The sequence below is a fragment of the Spinacia oleracea genome, chromosome 4 (genome assembly GCF_020520425.1).
Source record: "Spinacia oleracea cultivar Varoflay chromosome 4, BTI_SOV_V1, whole genome shotgun sequence".
NCBI lineage: Eukaryota > Viridiplantae > Streptophyta > Magnoliopsida > Caryophyllales > Amaranthaceae > Spinacia > Spinacia oleracea.
In genome coordinates this window covers 132,153,244-132,169,562 of record NC_079490.1, presented here as the reverse complement: position 1 = coordinate 132,169,562, position 16,319 = coordinate 132,153,244, and the positions used below count along the sequence as shown (strand labels likewise).

General features: G+C 34.2%; 1 protein-coding gene across 1 annotated transcript; it reads right to left on the bottom strand.

Moving 5' to 3' along the window:
- Positions 1–12,184: 12,184 nt before the first annotated feature.
- Positions 12,185–13,821, bottom strand: LOC110800535 (uncharacterized). The gene is made up of 4 exons (XM_022005848.1): positions 13,635–13,821; positions 13,350–13,484; positions 13,042–13,177; positions 12,185–12,617 (listed from the first exon to the last, which is right to left on the bottom strand). The coding sequence occupies exons 1-4, from the start codon at positions 13,819–13,821 to the stop codon at positions 12,185–12,187; spliced, it is 891 nt and encodes a 296-aa protein (XP_021861540.1).
- Between the last annotated feature and the right edge of the window lie 2,498 nt (positions 13,822–16,319).

The following is a 16,319-nucleotide window of genomic DNA, read 5'->3' as shown; positions in this document are numbered from 1 at the left end:
ATATTGTGGTTGGGTTCACCATTTTGATACCCAGAAAAGGCGTGAGATTGAGAGGATAGAGGAGAGTGAGAGGAGAGAGGGGAGTTAGAGTTAATTAAGGTTCATTAGGTGTTAATTAGGATTAATTAGACTAATCGGTATTTAATTATGGTTAAATTAGGATTAGTTAGATTAATTAAGAGTTAATGTTAACAGAGTTAGACTTCCGTTAATTCTAGGGGCATTTGGTGCAAATAAGTTTAAATAGGGGTATATTATGTATTTTGAAACGCGCGGGTGTATTTGATGCATTTCCTGAAACCTCAGGGGCATTTCATGAAAAAACCGTTAATTTTAACTAGAAGAATATTTATAAGCACTTTGATGATGATTGTCTACCGGTATAGTTTTAGTTTCATATAAATTTATATTCAGATTATAAAACGTGCATCACACGGGTACTATACGAGTTTTAACGACTAAATTTGATAATTATAACCGTCATTGATTGTTCTATTTTATACGTAGTATATTTAATTAACAACTAACTTCGAAAATTATCACCGCCATTGATAGTACTATTTTACTACTTTAAAAAAATACGTAACCTCCTTAAACATGAGCATAACTCGCGTAATGTAATATATCTACTACTCTATTACGTACATAATTCCTTAATTTTCGATGCAACTCTTTGATTTGTACACTATCTACTATATTTCGGACTCCACTTTCTCTGTTTTTTGGTGAATACTAATACCTTATGATGAGCAAAGTCATGCAACAGTTTGTTAGTTATCTATATACTTCGATAACACTACCAATTTTTTAAATAATTTTTTTCTAATTGATAATTTCAGATGTTAATGGTTGAAGTTACTTTACTAAGAAACGTGAAAATAAAAGTGGTTTATCAAAAAAATGGAAGAAAGAGTAAAGACAAGAAAATCGATGCACAACTAAAATGTGACCCTCTCTACTTAAAAAAAAGCTCCTCCAATATTTTCGGCCAAACAATTGAATTATATTTTAGTCAATTATTAACACTATTCAGACTAAAAGAGATGCAAATCTATGTAGAGCTGACAAATACCGCTCTCTGATTTGCCTCTCTTATAATATACTATGTAAAATAACTAACCTAGGCGAGTATTTACCGGGTATTACTATTGAAGTGAATATATGACAGATGGGATAACTTTATTCTTGACACAAGTGATGAATGAGAATGAAAATAATTGTATCTAAGTAACCCAAGGTGTTTTAATTGTTTTAATAATAAATAAGACACTGAAAGAGGAATAACAAGTTTATCCATCGTTAATTTTAATTAGGAGATTATGTATAAGCTTTATTTTGATGAAAATTGTCTACCAGATTTCATAGAAATTTATTTTTATATCGTGCATCGCACGGGTGCTATACTAGTATAGTAACTATTTTAAACACATAGTTACTGTTTTAAAGTTATAGTAACTTTTTAAAAATATAGTTACTCCAAAAAGTACTACTAACATAAACACAACGAACATTCCAGTGACTATTAAAAACACTATTTCGCAACATTAATTAAAGGTAACTATATCATTTATATAGTAACTATGTGAAACACTAACCCTAATTTCAACAAAACAACAAACATTTCAAATCACTCAACAAAATAATAACAATTGTACACATATAGTAACTATTGTACACATATAGTAACCATTAAAATAATATAGTAACTATTGTACACATATAATAACCATTAAAGTTACATAGTACCTCTTTAAACGTATCACATAGTTATTGTATTACTCATATAGTTACTATTTAAAAACGTGAATGTAACACCCTAATAAATCCTTGCTTTTTATAACACATTTTCCAACTTAAAACACAGGAATTACCAAGATATTACCGCCACCGTGATAACGGCTAAGGCTATTTATCAGAATTACGCAGCGGAATTAACTAACTTTCAAAACATATTAAATAAATAGTTAATGGTCATTAAAACAAGTTGGAACCGTTGAGGCCCAAATCCAAAGTATTAAACCATTTAAAAATCCATTAACTTTAGATAGTATTAGTCATGACTATAAATAAAAATAGAGTTTATAAAATACGGAAGAATTAAACTCTCAACTCGAATCCCATTATAACTTCTCCCGCAAGTTATCTCTACAAACCTGCTTTATTAAAATTCTACTCCCCAACAACGCAAATGCAATTGATGGATCATCATAGGGTCATTAAGGCAAATGCCATGAACAGAAGACATGAAGCACGAAGTCAGCAAAAGCTGAGTACGAACAAGCTAGAATAACATTCTATCCTAACATGCTTCACTCGACAAATTAAATGATCCACATGCAAAAGCCATGTAATAAACAAACAACCATGGAGACAAGACTCGACACTTGACACGACTCTTGACTCACAGATTAATAAAAAGTAGCTTCGAACGGGTAAAGTAAGTATCCTCAAAAGGAAAGAAAAGGGTGATAGGAGCCAACCTACACCAAAATAAGTCGGGCTACTACCGACAATCGGGCCATACCAACAGGAATTCCAATGCACAACAACATAAAAGAAGAATGAAACAACGTCTTGTATCATTCTAGGAGTACAAGTTTTCCGGCAAGACTCCCCCCATTGTTCATACTCAAGGTATATACGTTCCAAGAGTTTTGAAGCTCTTTGGGTTACACTTTACGTTAATTAGTATATTATGTTCAAGGCGACTCAAGACTCTACTCAAGACACAACATACAAACAATTGAACAATTAAACAATTCAACAATGACACTTCATTATTTTAATTCTTTAGGACTTGTGATCAAACATAGACTCAAGTGAAATTACTCCTATTGTTCCTTCTCAAAACACTATTTGAGATAACCCGACATTGCCTATTAACAAGCGGGGTGTGCCCTTAGCACGAATTGTCCTTAATTCAATTCACATAGACTCTCTAACATATTCTACCCCTTGGTAGAATATATATTGCTCACTGGCAATATTCGACTGGCTCAATATTTATGCTAGACATCCTGTACTATAGCATAATAATAATAATAAGAACTTGCATGCGCACTACTCATACATGCAAACCAACTTGAACAACATGCTTGACATAATTCAACGATTATAAAATTCCATAACATGATAGTTCAATAGAATCTACAAAGCATAATTCACTTACTAACATGCTTGACATAATTCAACGATTATAAAAGTCCATAACATGATAGTTCAATAGAATCTACAAAGCATAATTCACTTACTAACATGCTCGTTCACATAGATTCAATAATAATAATAACATGCTCGTTCTCAATATCAAACATGAATTCATAATAACATATTCATTCCCAATCATCAAACATGAATTCATAACAACATATAAGCTCACATGATTCGCATTCAATACACTGCACAAAGTCCTACAGGGATGGGTGGTCACCCTAGTCTTGTACGTACCTGGAATACCTAAGTACGGAGGCCACTGTGCGAATCACGACTCACTAGAAATCAATTCCTATAAACACAAAAGGAGAACTAAATTATTATCCATGTTTACTAAATTTCCAGCAACTATTTAAGATTCTAAAACTCCTAGTTTAATTAGAAATCATTCATTAATTGTTAATTTAATAGTCTCAAATAGTCAACTCAAGCCCTAACATAAAAACATTGACTTTTTAGCTTTAAAACCATTAAAAACCAACTTTTTAAAGCTTATAAACAATCTGAAAATTTAAGTTGATTCCCATAATTTAAATTGTCATTAAATTATGTGAATCAATCGCTTAATCAATTGGAATTAAAACCCTAATACTAGTTTATCATTAAAACATGTTTTGACTTCAAAAATCAACACTTTATAAACTCATTAAATCTGAAAATAATAATTTCAATCATCAAATCTAATCTCTTTAATTAAAATACAACACTAACCCAATACGGTGTTCATAACCGTTCTAATCAATTTAAATAACCCAAATATTTAAAATAATCACAACAATTAAAACAATTTAAACTGGAAATTAATAGTTTGAAAATATAATTTGATTAACCCAATTGAACAACACACACACACAAAACAATTAATCGTGTTGTGTGTGTGTGTGCCCGATCGAAACAACGCAATAACAACAACAAGCAACAACGCACGCACCGCAACACAGCGCGCGCGCAAAAGGGGCGACGAGGGACGAGGGCGCTGGCGCTGGCGCGGGGCGAGACACACACACACACAACAGCAGCGAGGCTGTGCTGTGACGCGATGCGGGACGAGGCAAGGAGAGCGAGCAGCGAGGGCGCACGGCCACACAGCACGCAGGCACACGCGTGCTACGTTGCGGCTACGAGGCGGGCAAGGCTGGGCGAGCACGGGGCTGCCTTGGGCTGCAAGCAAAGACGGCGAAGGAGAGTGTGGGGCGTGGGGTGTGCCGCAAGGAGAGAAAAGAGAGGAGAGAGAGGGAGTGCTGAATTTTCTTGTGAGGGTTTAATGTGAGGTCTATTTATAGTTTTTCTCTCCCATGTGGGCTAGGTTAATGTAGTTTTGAGTTGGGCTTATTACCGGGCTCATTTAAGTTTACTCTTTGCAAGCTTTGTTGGGTTTGATCATGGCAAAACGACTGGGCTTTAATTAAATTAAATTCGTTTTTGAAATACGACCCAACAAATCCTGATTAAATAAATTCATTGAATCTATTTAATAAAAATACGGTTTTCGTAATTAATTAATAATTAAATTAATTAAAAAAATAAAATGCATTTAATTCCCATTAAATGGAATTAATTTATAAAAATACTTTATAAATACAACGAAATGCTTTATAAATATAATACAATATATTTATAATTATAGAAAAATACGAGGTATTATAGTGAAGTCACTGATTGAATTCGCGAAGTGAAAACGATATTTCGGAAAAACACAAACATTAATTTCTTCAAAACAAAAAATATTTTCAATTTTAAATTAAAATAGACTTAAAATTCTTTAAAAAACAACAAACCGAGACGTGATCTCTAAAAATTCTTGCGAAGATTTGTAGACGAGCGCAAATTCTTCGATTCGGTTTCGGCAACGACGAACCTCCTTCTTGATCTACTACTTCCTCCAATTTTTCCTCATCTAATAGATTCAATTATAAGAATTATAAGATAATTACGAAGAAAATCGAACAAAACCTAGAAATTTGGGCTAAATTTTGAAAAGCATAGAGAGAAAATGAAGAGAGAGAAATGAACAGAATGCAGATCTGAAATTTTGAAAAATAAATTTTTTTAAAACGTATATAAAATTTGGCTAGACACAAATCGCATTGAAACTCTACAAAACACATAGTAACTCTTTAAAACACATAGTAACTGTAATACGCATATAGTTACTATTTAAAATCACAAAATAACTGTCACGTGACAATTACACATGTTGCCCATACAAATTACTCTGTTGCTCTGGTCCACGCTACAGATTTATATTAGTGTAAATAAAACTTCAGGCCATCATCAAAGTTGAAAAAAGAAGATCGAATACAGAAAGTTTCCTAAGATATACGAAGTATTTTTGTTATCTCTTAAAAAAAAAAAAGTTTTCAAAAACTTAATTACACCTGTACTATTAAAAGGAAGAAATGTATAGACTATAAGGGGTAGGTTTAGCAAACTGGTCATTCAGATTGAATTTAGGGTGAGTTTATCCCTAGTTTTGAAGGGAGTCTCGAGTTGAGTCTCAAGCCTAAATCTTGGGATAATGTGGCAAAAGACTACACTAAGTTTTGAAGTGAGTTTGAAAATCCAAGACTTACTCAAGACTCACCTAAAACTCCACTTTTTTCCTCCTCCAATCAAATCATGCCACATCATCAAACTTTATTTATCTTATTTCACCCAACTAAATTATTGATGGTTTATGTATTATTTTGTTTCATTTGCCTTTAAATTTATGTTCTAGATCTTTTGACTTTAATATGTTGTATTATTGTTTCTAATTTGTACGGAATATATGTCAAATTCGAAATTAACATTTTTTGTTTTATTTTTCATTTTTTTCTCGAATTATAAATTACTTTGTTTGCATATAAGAAAACATAGTTTCAATATTATTTGGAAAATGTACCAAAAAAAGATATATACATAAAATATTATTTTAAGAGTTAGGTGAGTCTGAAGTGAGTCTGGGGATAATGTGTAAACATAGGGTGAGTTTTGTGTGAGTCTGGATAATGAAAAAGTTAGTGAAAAGCTAATATGACAGACTCTGAAAATTGCAGGTGAATATGGGGATAAACTCACCCTTAGCACGACTAGATTCAATTCAAATCTCAACAGAGAGGGTGTACATTACTTGGTTTTGATCGGTCCCACCTGAGATAATATGGGAGTACGTCTATTGTACATTAGTCTATTTTGAAGATCAATCTACATCTCATATCGATATTAATATAAAATTATGGTTAAGTTAATTTCCTTTCGAGTAAAAATTATATGGAGACATGGAGTACTCCGTATCATCTTAGCTTTATTACATATAATTATACATTTACAGTGAACGAGTATCTATCATTCTATTAGTGTTACTCCGTAGATGTTTTGAGTCTAGATTAGGATCATGCTATAAATTCTAGTGAATTACATCTAGAGTCCAAATGACCATATAGGGGTTTGCATGCTAGACGTCTATCTTAGTCTTCATTGTGCTCTTATTTTACAATTGTCTAGTACTTGATAGTCGAACAATCAACTCTAACACCAATGGTAAGAGATAATATGTCTTCAACCGATTAAATTCCCTTTCGGACAATCTGACAGGGGGACTATTACCTAAAAAGTTAGAAGAGAATTAAGGTAATTAAACAAAGTGGGTATTGCTGATAATCCATTGTAATGTTCACCAGACCGGTTTTATATAGCAAGTTTCTGACTTAATTTGTTTGGACCTGCTAAATGTTATGAGTTGTTGATTGCCCTTAAGAGCAAAATCTAAGGCCATGGGGTTTCTATTACATCTGTCATTTATGAAATGATTCAAGTCAAATGGAATTTGTTAGAATATGCACTGAATCGATTAAGTCCCCTAGCAAACAACCTAACACTATTCTCTAGGTCATAATCTAGTCGTATTATGTAATTTGTACTATTCAAAATCAATAAAGCGTTCATTTTCTATGCACGTGGACGTAACTAAACACTATTAGTGAACCACGTTAAATTATGTGTTATTTATTTATGTTCTTAATTATTTTTTTGTATCCATGTAACGGTAATACTAGAACTGCATCTAGAGGAGAAACATTTGGATTATACACCCGGGTGCACAGTGCTCATTGTGTACCCTGTTGAACATTTATTGAAAATCTAATGAACATTGTGAATGATTTCAATATACATGTATTAGTGAAATATTTAAACTATATGTTCATTGACTATATGTTCTTTGGATATGAACAATATGTTCTTTGTATTTGAACTATATGTTCATTTAAAAACAGGGTGCACAGTGAGCATTATGCACCTGAGTGCATAACCCATATGAAACATACAATACACAATTTAAGTTATTCAACAATGACGTTCCATCTTGAAACCAATTAACAACCAACATTCATCCACTATACGAAGAACTTGATTAGTTTATTACATTTCTCTTCCATGGTAAGATAACTCTAAAAAAAAAATCTTTAAATGACTAATGAAATTTTAAAGGTCCATAAAAATTGAAAATTTTGTAACATCAATCAATGTAGTCCTTCCTAATAATGATTACTAGTAAGAAAGGCAGGTTTAGCAGAGCAAAGCGGCTGCCTCAGTCCTCGTTTTTCATGAGGTAAGCAACTCATTATTTGATACTTAGAAAATTTTGCAATTTCCAAATCCTTTGCTATCAAAATCTTTTTACTCACTTCTTCCGTATTAAAATAATTTTTACAGTTACTATTTACACAAATATGAAGATAAATAGGATAAAGTATGTAAAAATATGGGTTCGTATAAAAAAATATGAAAAGAGTAAGATAAATGTGTAAAATAAAAGTAGGTAGAATAAAACACAATATAAAGAACTAAAACGAATTAAAACAAAAAACGTAAAGATTATTTTGAAACGGAGTTAGTTATCTATTCATACGAGAGCATACTAATGTGAGCCTATAGTGGAGCTCGATAAGTGATAACCTTTTAATGTCCAATGATGAGATATTAGAGCATGAATAAGGGGAGTCTCTTAGGTGACTCTTAAGGAGAGAGAAAAAAATAAGAGCTAGCTCTTAGGTGTGTAATGGGAGTCTCTTATTTGGAGATTGTAAGAGAAATTTCTGAAATAAGAGCTAGCTCTTATAAATAAGAGCTAATGCCACATCATTATTTTTGTATAAAAATAAAATAAAATAAGAGGGCAAGAGAGTATAAGAGCTAGTGTTAAGAGTTGGTCCATTTCCACAATTTTTGGGAGGGGCTCTTATTTAGAGTTGAAGCTTATGTGGACATAGGAGAGAGACTAAGAGTCACCAAAATAAGAGTCTCCCCTTATTGATGCTCTTACTATTTTATTTTTGAGACCCCAATATCCCATGGTGAGACTATTTAAAAGAACACTTCTTATTTAAGTAATGTTCTATACTTCTATTCAATCACTTGTATTATTTGATCTTATTGACCATGTACTTATCTTATCTTATTACTAATGATATTATTTTATATTATCTGAATTTTTTGGCTCTATTTTATTTTATCTTATTATATCTGAAATAAGTAGTATTAATCAATTTTTTTTTTTTTACTGGAGCTTTCCCCTCCGGCCTAGCAAAGTTATCAAATTAGGTAACTTTTCAAAAGGTTCTCAAATTTAAAAAATCGTTCAAAAAGTGTAGGTCTTGGGCGTATTCGGGTACAATAAATTTATTATATATCGGAATAAATTTTATCTAACTTTTTGCAACTTATAACATGTTTTGATTTACATTTTTTATGGAAAAACTTTATGAGTTAATCATGTAAATTATGAGTGATTGTGAAAGGATATTTTTTATTAAAAAGAAAAAAAAAATTATCACTAGAAAATATACTTCCTCGGTTTTTTTTTTCTTGCACCATTTTATGTTTTACGCTTGTCAATGCAAATCTTTAGCCATTGATATTTATTATATATTAAAAAAAGTTATAAAAAGTTGATATTTTTAAAATATATATCTAGACGAATCTAACAAGATCTCACATGACTATATAATTAATTATGTATAAATCATAAACAATTGATAGAGTGTGCGAATAGTGTAGACTTGCAAATGGTGCAAGTAAAAAGAACCCAAAAGAAGTACTTCCTCCATTTTTTTTAATTGCACCATCTGGGATTTCACGCTTTTCAATGCACTATTTTAATCACTAATATCTCTCATTATACATTTTAAAAAATTAAAATAATTTGATGATTTGAAAGTATATTTCGAGACGAATCTAACAAGATCCCACATGAATATTTTTTTTTTTTGACCTATAAATCACAAAAAATAATTATATAAGAATATGTGAATAGTGCTAAAACCAAGATGGTGCAATTATTAAAAGATGGAGGAAGTATAACTTTTACATTATATAAAAGTAACTTTTAAGCATTTTAAGTTAACTTTACTTGTCTTTCAATATTTTTTGTACACCAAGTGTAATTGAGAATTGTGCTCAAACATTTATCAAGTTAGATACAACCACATATAAATTTATTTATTAAAGTGTTAATTATAAGTTCTATAAACGAAAATTATATTTATAAGGCATATTACTCCCTTTGTATCTTAAAATGTTTCATGTGGTAATCGGGATTTCCAGAAAGCGTTTCACGTTTCTATTTTAAGCCATAAACGTTTTCCACTTTTTTAGAAATGCGTGCCAAAAGAACTATAAAAAAAACATGATTGTTTTTTCTTATACACACTTGCTTTTTCCCACCTAACCATTCACACATCTACTTTTTTGTATGTTTTCAGTAAGCAATCATTAAATTTTATACATTTCCAATATAAATACATGTCAATTATTAATTTTCTTATACACAAATAGAAAACGTTTTAAGGAACTAAAGGAGTATCTAAATAGACCATACCACAAAGTAAGAGTAGTAAATCACTCTAATTTAAAAAATAGAAAACAAATCTAAGTGTTATGGAGTATAAAAATATTTGGTAAAAAGATAAGAGACACAATGGATAGTAAGAAGGAGCAGTACCAGTATTGGTAATGTTGTCAAAAAAAAAACCAGTATTGGTAAATGTAAATGCAGAGAAAGGGAAAGCAAAGCAAAAGTGTGATGATGGTAATGTCATTTTCAAATAAATTACACAAATCTCTGAAAAGTTGGTTTAGAGTAAGCGTACGTAGGCCAAGAGAGATTTTATTTTTTTAAAGATAACAAACAAAGTTAGGGTAGTCTTCTCTCAAGGCTGTAACGTAGGCCAAGAGAGATATTGAGAGAAAGAGAGGCCTGGATTTCGTCAGAGTTTTGGGACAAAATGGTATGCACATACATAACATACGGAGTAACCGGGAAATACCTCGTGTATAGGAACCTCTTCGTCCATCGAGACCGGAATAAATACACGGATTTTTTTATGTAATATCCACGAGGTTTGATTTTATTCACCAAATTTTCTCGTAGTTTCAGGAATTCACCATATAATCATGATATTTCATTTTCTTGCATGATTTACCCCTGACGTTAACAGACCTTTAGAAACTTTATTTCACCATATACCCCCGTATTTCATAAACTTTATTTCACCATATGCCCTTTTGGTTTCTGATGCTTTGACCATATGCCTATATGTTTTCTGATGCTTTCACCATATGTCCCTGCTCACCAACTTTATTCTCAAGTTGCTGCAACAGAACATCAACATACCGCTTCACCAAGACAACTTAATATTCAACATTACTCAAAATGGAAATAACTTGAAGAACAACAAGCAAAGGCATTTCCCCTTGTTAAGCTAAATTTGAAGTGATAGCATAAAATCATAAAATCCATCCACTACCTTTTCATCGTATTTAACAACATTGTAGTTCTGCAAAGAGCAGCATAACCGAAAAGAAGGCACTAAAATCACGGACTAAATTTCATAAATTGGCTAGCTTGTTCGATAATCAGGTGCTATTTGTAGTTGAAAGGAAGCTTACAATTTCCGCCGTCGTCGAAGTCGCCGTCGATTCTCTCTAAGTCCGATCAATAGACGACAAAACTGAAGGCGGCGAAGATGACGTTAACGAAGAAGAAGGCGGCACAGTCGAAGTGTCCATCTCTTGCGTTCGATTGTTAGGTATCCGGCGAGCCGTCGCGTGATGGAGATTGTGATGGTCGTTACCGATGTGGAGCTTCCGTAAAAGATGCTTCATCTTCGACGTGTTTTCTTGGTTGTTGGAGCTCGAGCTTTACATTAATGACGATTCTTGAGAAAGAGAGAAAATGGAAGAAATCCGAAAGGTTTTGCTTTTCCACTTTTGGGGGTTAATAGCACATTAACGTTGACTTAACGCCGTAAACCATTAAGGGTCATTAAGGGTATTTCATGCAAGAAAATGAAACCTCATGGGTATATGGTGAATACCTGAAACTACGAGGGTATTTGGTGAATAAAGTCAAATCTCGGGGGCATTTCATATCCGTAACGAAAACGTTAACGGAGTTGACGGAAAATGGCCATTAAGGGTATATTGTGCACGTTTACAAAACCTCAGCGGGGTATATGGTGAATACCTGAAACTACAAGGGTATTTGGTGAATAAAGTCAAACCTTAGGTGCATTTCATGAAAAATCCGAAAAATATATTATCTCTAGTTCGAACCCAAGAAAATTAAACCATGTATAATTGGCCACTTGAGAACGTACCCGTCCCTTGCCTAAAGAATTTTATGATTCTAAATACTATAATCAAGCAATCAATGAATGAGATAATTTGGTGTTGATAGCTTATGCGGCTGATGTACTTCATTCAAGCAAAACTTGACTGTTACAATGATACATAAGATATATATACCCACTAAAACCTAGGGATTTCTACCTAGGACAATTAGGTGATATTTACTATTAGCCTTCACCATAAATGGACAAAAGTAGCTAGGTGAGTGAAAGCCACCAATCAGAAATGGTGTATTGCAGTCCTTTCAGACATAACTTTTGAGGAACTTTTCCTCCATATTTCATCACCCCCCCCCCCAGCCCTAAAACTTGGTGTGAGAGGAAAGAACTCCAAGTTTGGGAAGGAGGTGATCATGTTGAGCCATGGATATAAGTTTAGTGAAAAGATCAACAATTTGATCTTTAGATGAAACATAGGTGGTACTGATGCACCCATCATCTACCTTCCCTCTGATGAAATGGCAGTCCAGTTCAACATGTTTTGTTCTCTCATATTGAACTGGGTTAGCATCAATGGAGAGAGTTGCTTTGTTGTCGCACTTGAGGACAGTAGGACCTAAATGTTTGAGGCCCAAGTCCTTGAGGAGTTGAGATAACCAAGTGACTTCACATGCAGTTAGAGCCATGACCCTGTAAGCTGTTCCCGCTGATGATCTGGTCGCCACTTGTTGTTTCTTTGACTTCCAAGAAACAAGATAAGATCCCAGTGGAACACAGAAACTAGTTATGGATTTCCTAGACATAGTACAACCAACCCAGTCACTGTCTTAATAAGCAGTTAAAGTGGCTGCAGATTGAGAAGCTAGGAGTATTCCTTGACCAGGACAATAATTGAGATATCTTAGCAGTCTTTTTGCAGCCTGCATATGAGTGATGGTGGGTTTGTGCATGAATTGACTCAGTGTATGGACTGCATAGGAAATATCAGGCCTTGTGATAGTGAGATAGATTAATCTCCCTATAAATCTCTGGTATTCACCGATCTGTAGGGTTATGAAGGATATCTTCCAATTCAGGTGTGAGTTTGAGACGAGTTTAAATAGGCAGCCTCACAGGTTTAGCCTTGTGCATTCCATACTCCTTAATCAAATCAAGAGCATATTTTCTTTATGGAAAAAATCCATGGTTGCTCATGTCCACCTCAATTCCTAGGAAGTACCTCAAAGCTCCTAAGTCCTTCATGTGAAATTGAGAGGAGAGAAAGGTTTTCGCTTTCTGTATAAGAGATTCATCATTTCCAGATATGAGTAGATCATCAACATAGACTAACACACCTACAAAGGACTTCCCAACCACTTGAGTGAACAAAGAATAATCAGTTTTAGATTATACAAAACTGAATTATTTTAGAGACGAGGATAGTTTTGCAAACCACTGCATTGGGGCTTGTTTAATTTTAACCCATAAAGTGACTTTTTGAGTTACAGACCTATGTTGACTTGGTGTGAGCTTTCTATGAGAATTTACCGTTCCACTTTGTGTACCCTGCAGGAAGAGTCATGTATACTTCTTCTTTTAATTCCCCATGTAGGAAGGTATTCTTGACATCCATTTGCACTACTATCCAATTCTTTATGGCAACCACAACTAGGAGAGATCTCCCTGTGGTCATGTTAGCCACATGAGAAAATGTCTCCCCATAATCAACCCCATATTTTTGTCTGCATCCCAACACTACTAGCTTTGCTTTGTATCTGTCCAAGGCACCATATCTGTCACTTTTGGTTTTATACAATCATATGTTCCCTATACATTTCTTCCCGGGGGGAAGGTCAGTAATTTCCCATGTGCCACTTCTTTCTAAGGCTTCTATATCCTTATTCATGGCCTTTCTCCACTTTTCCACCTGAATTTCTTCTTTGAACTGTATAGGATCATCAACAACAATGAGTGCAACAAGGAAGCTAGCAAAGAGAGGTTGCATTGTGATGAATACCATGTTGGCTAAATAGTTCACTCCACTGTCTGTGGTTATGTTGTGCTCATAATCTATCAACCAAGAAGGGGTTTTCTTAGGTCTAGAAGTTCTTTTTGGAGCTTCTAGAGTAGTTTGGGAGATGACATGTGAAGGAAATAATGCCCTTGGTCCAAGTATGCATTCAATGCTAAGTCTAATAAATGCGGTTCAGTATTAATTAATTAAACAAGTTAATAATTTAGTGAGACCAAGTGAGCTGAATGCCTAGCTAGAGGCCGCTTCAGTTCAAGTGGAATTAATAATATTAATCCACAGCTTACTCTTGACTGAACCCATAGGGTCACACAAATAGTGCGTGAACGGATAAAGTATTTAAGTGAATTAAATACTCTATCTATGAACATTCGGAAACGACTGATCTCGGTTCCAGTGGGAGCTGAAATCGGCAAAAGGCAAAATATGAATACTCCGGAAATGATGATATTGCCGGAAACGGAAATATGGATCATGACGGAAATATAAATATTATCCAAGTCGTAGATGTTGCTGGAAACGGAAACATGGTACATATCGGAAAATATTATCGGAAATAGAAATATTGCTGGAATCGGAAATATTGCCGGAAACGGAAATATTACCGAAATCGGAAATATTGTCGGAATCGGAAATAAATTCCGGAATAGGAAATATTAAATATTTGTTCGAATCGGAAATAAATTCCGGTATCGGAAATATTAAATATTGTTCGAATCGGAAATGAATTCCGAAATCGGAAAACGAAACGGAAGCGCGACGTACGAAACAAGGCCCAGCACGAAGCCAGGCCCGCGCCTAGCGAAGCTCGCGCGCACAAGCGAGCAGCGAGGCAGGCCCAGCGCGCAAGCGGCAAGGCAGGCCTAGCAGCAACGCCCATCAATGGGCCGCGTGCTGCCAGCGCCCAGCCTTGGGCCGAGCCGCGCACCAGCGCCCCTTGTGGGCTGCAAGGCTACGTACGACCGAGTCCTTGGTCGTTTAGGATTGCTTGCTTAATATCGCTTTCCTAATTCTACTCGAATTGAATGTTTTTGTTAAATCTGAAACACTTAGGTGTTTGATTAAACATTAAATTCTAATGGATTAATTTAACTAGAATCCTAATAGATTTAGTTATTTGAATCCTAGTAGAAATCTAAGTCCGTTATTTCCACCTTATAAATACGTGGTTCATAATCACAATTTATGTACAACAATTCAATAAGTATTCACATAGATTAAGTTCAAGTGGAAATTTAATAATTTTCCTAAATTAATAATTAACCTTTCCGAATAAATATAATACCTTAGAGAATATCCTAGTTGGTTGAATCTAAGGCGGATCCGAATGTGCTGTGGACTATCTACGGAGGGGCGACATTTGGAGTCCTAAACTTGTTCTAGTTCGGTTCGGGAGCAGCTAGGGAAGGCACACATCACATGTATATATCCTAAATTATGCTAATTAACTATGTGGCAATTAATTTGGAATCCTGGCTTTATGGTTTTTCCGCATGAAATATATGATTTATATTTGTCATCACCTAACAACATGTACTTGTGTTTGAGGAGGTGAGGGTTCAGGTGAGTTTGGTATTGACTGTGGTGAGTTAGGTGGTGATCCAGTGGGTGTATCTTCAGCGTAATCATCCCCCTCTGTAGGACCATTAACATCGTCCATAGTAGGAATATGTATAGGTAAGGGTTCTTTGTATAGGAGAGATGAGGTGTTTATGTAATAGGGGAACATTGTTTCATGGAACTTTACATCCCTGGAGACAAAACATTGTTGAGTTCTCAGGTTTAGGAGTTTGTAACCCTTCTGAGTGACAGGATAACCTAAAAATACACATATGACTACTCTTGCAACAAACTTATCTTTCCCTACATTAGGATGGCAAACCATTACCATGCACCCAAACAATTTCATGGCTGAGTAGTATGGTTTCTCGCCAAAGAGTTTCTCATAAGGTGTTACACCTTTTAACACAATGTTGTTGGAAGTATGTTAATGATGTAGGTTTCTATCAAGACAAAGTCACCCCAGAACTTGAATGTGTTAGGTTATGAACAATCGAATGTCATGCGAAATAAACAGAATCCAAATTAATTTCACATAATCAATTAGCATAATTCAGTATACATACTTTGTGATGCGTGCCTTCCCTAGATGCTCTCGAACCGAAAAAGAACAAGTTAAAACGCCAAACGTCATCCTTCCGTAGATAGTCCATTACACGTTCGGATCCTCCTTATACCGTACCAACTAGGATATAAACTAAGGTTTATGATTTCGGGATGTCACTTTTAGGTGATAGGCAAAGAGTATGAATTGATGTGTATAATTTATGACTATAGGTCATGTATTTATAGGAAAATAGGAAAAACCCTAGGAGCCAAAACCCTAGAACGAATTATAAAGTTTTGGGAAAATTCCCAAAACCACCAAAACCCTAAGGCTTCCCGGCCACCTTGATGCACAAGCAAATCCTTGAGGCTTGCTGTGC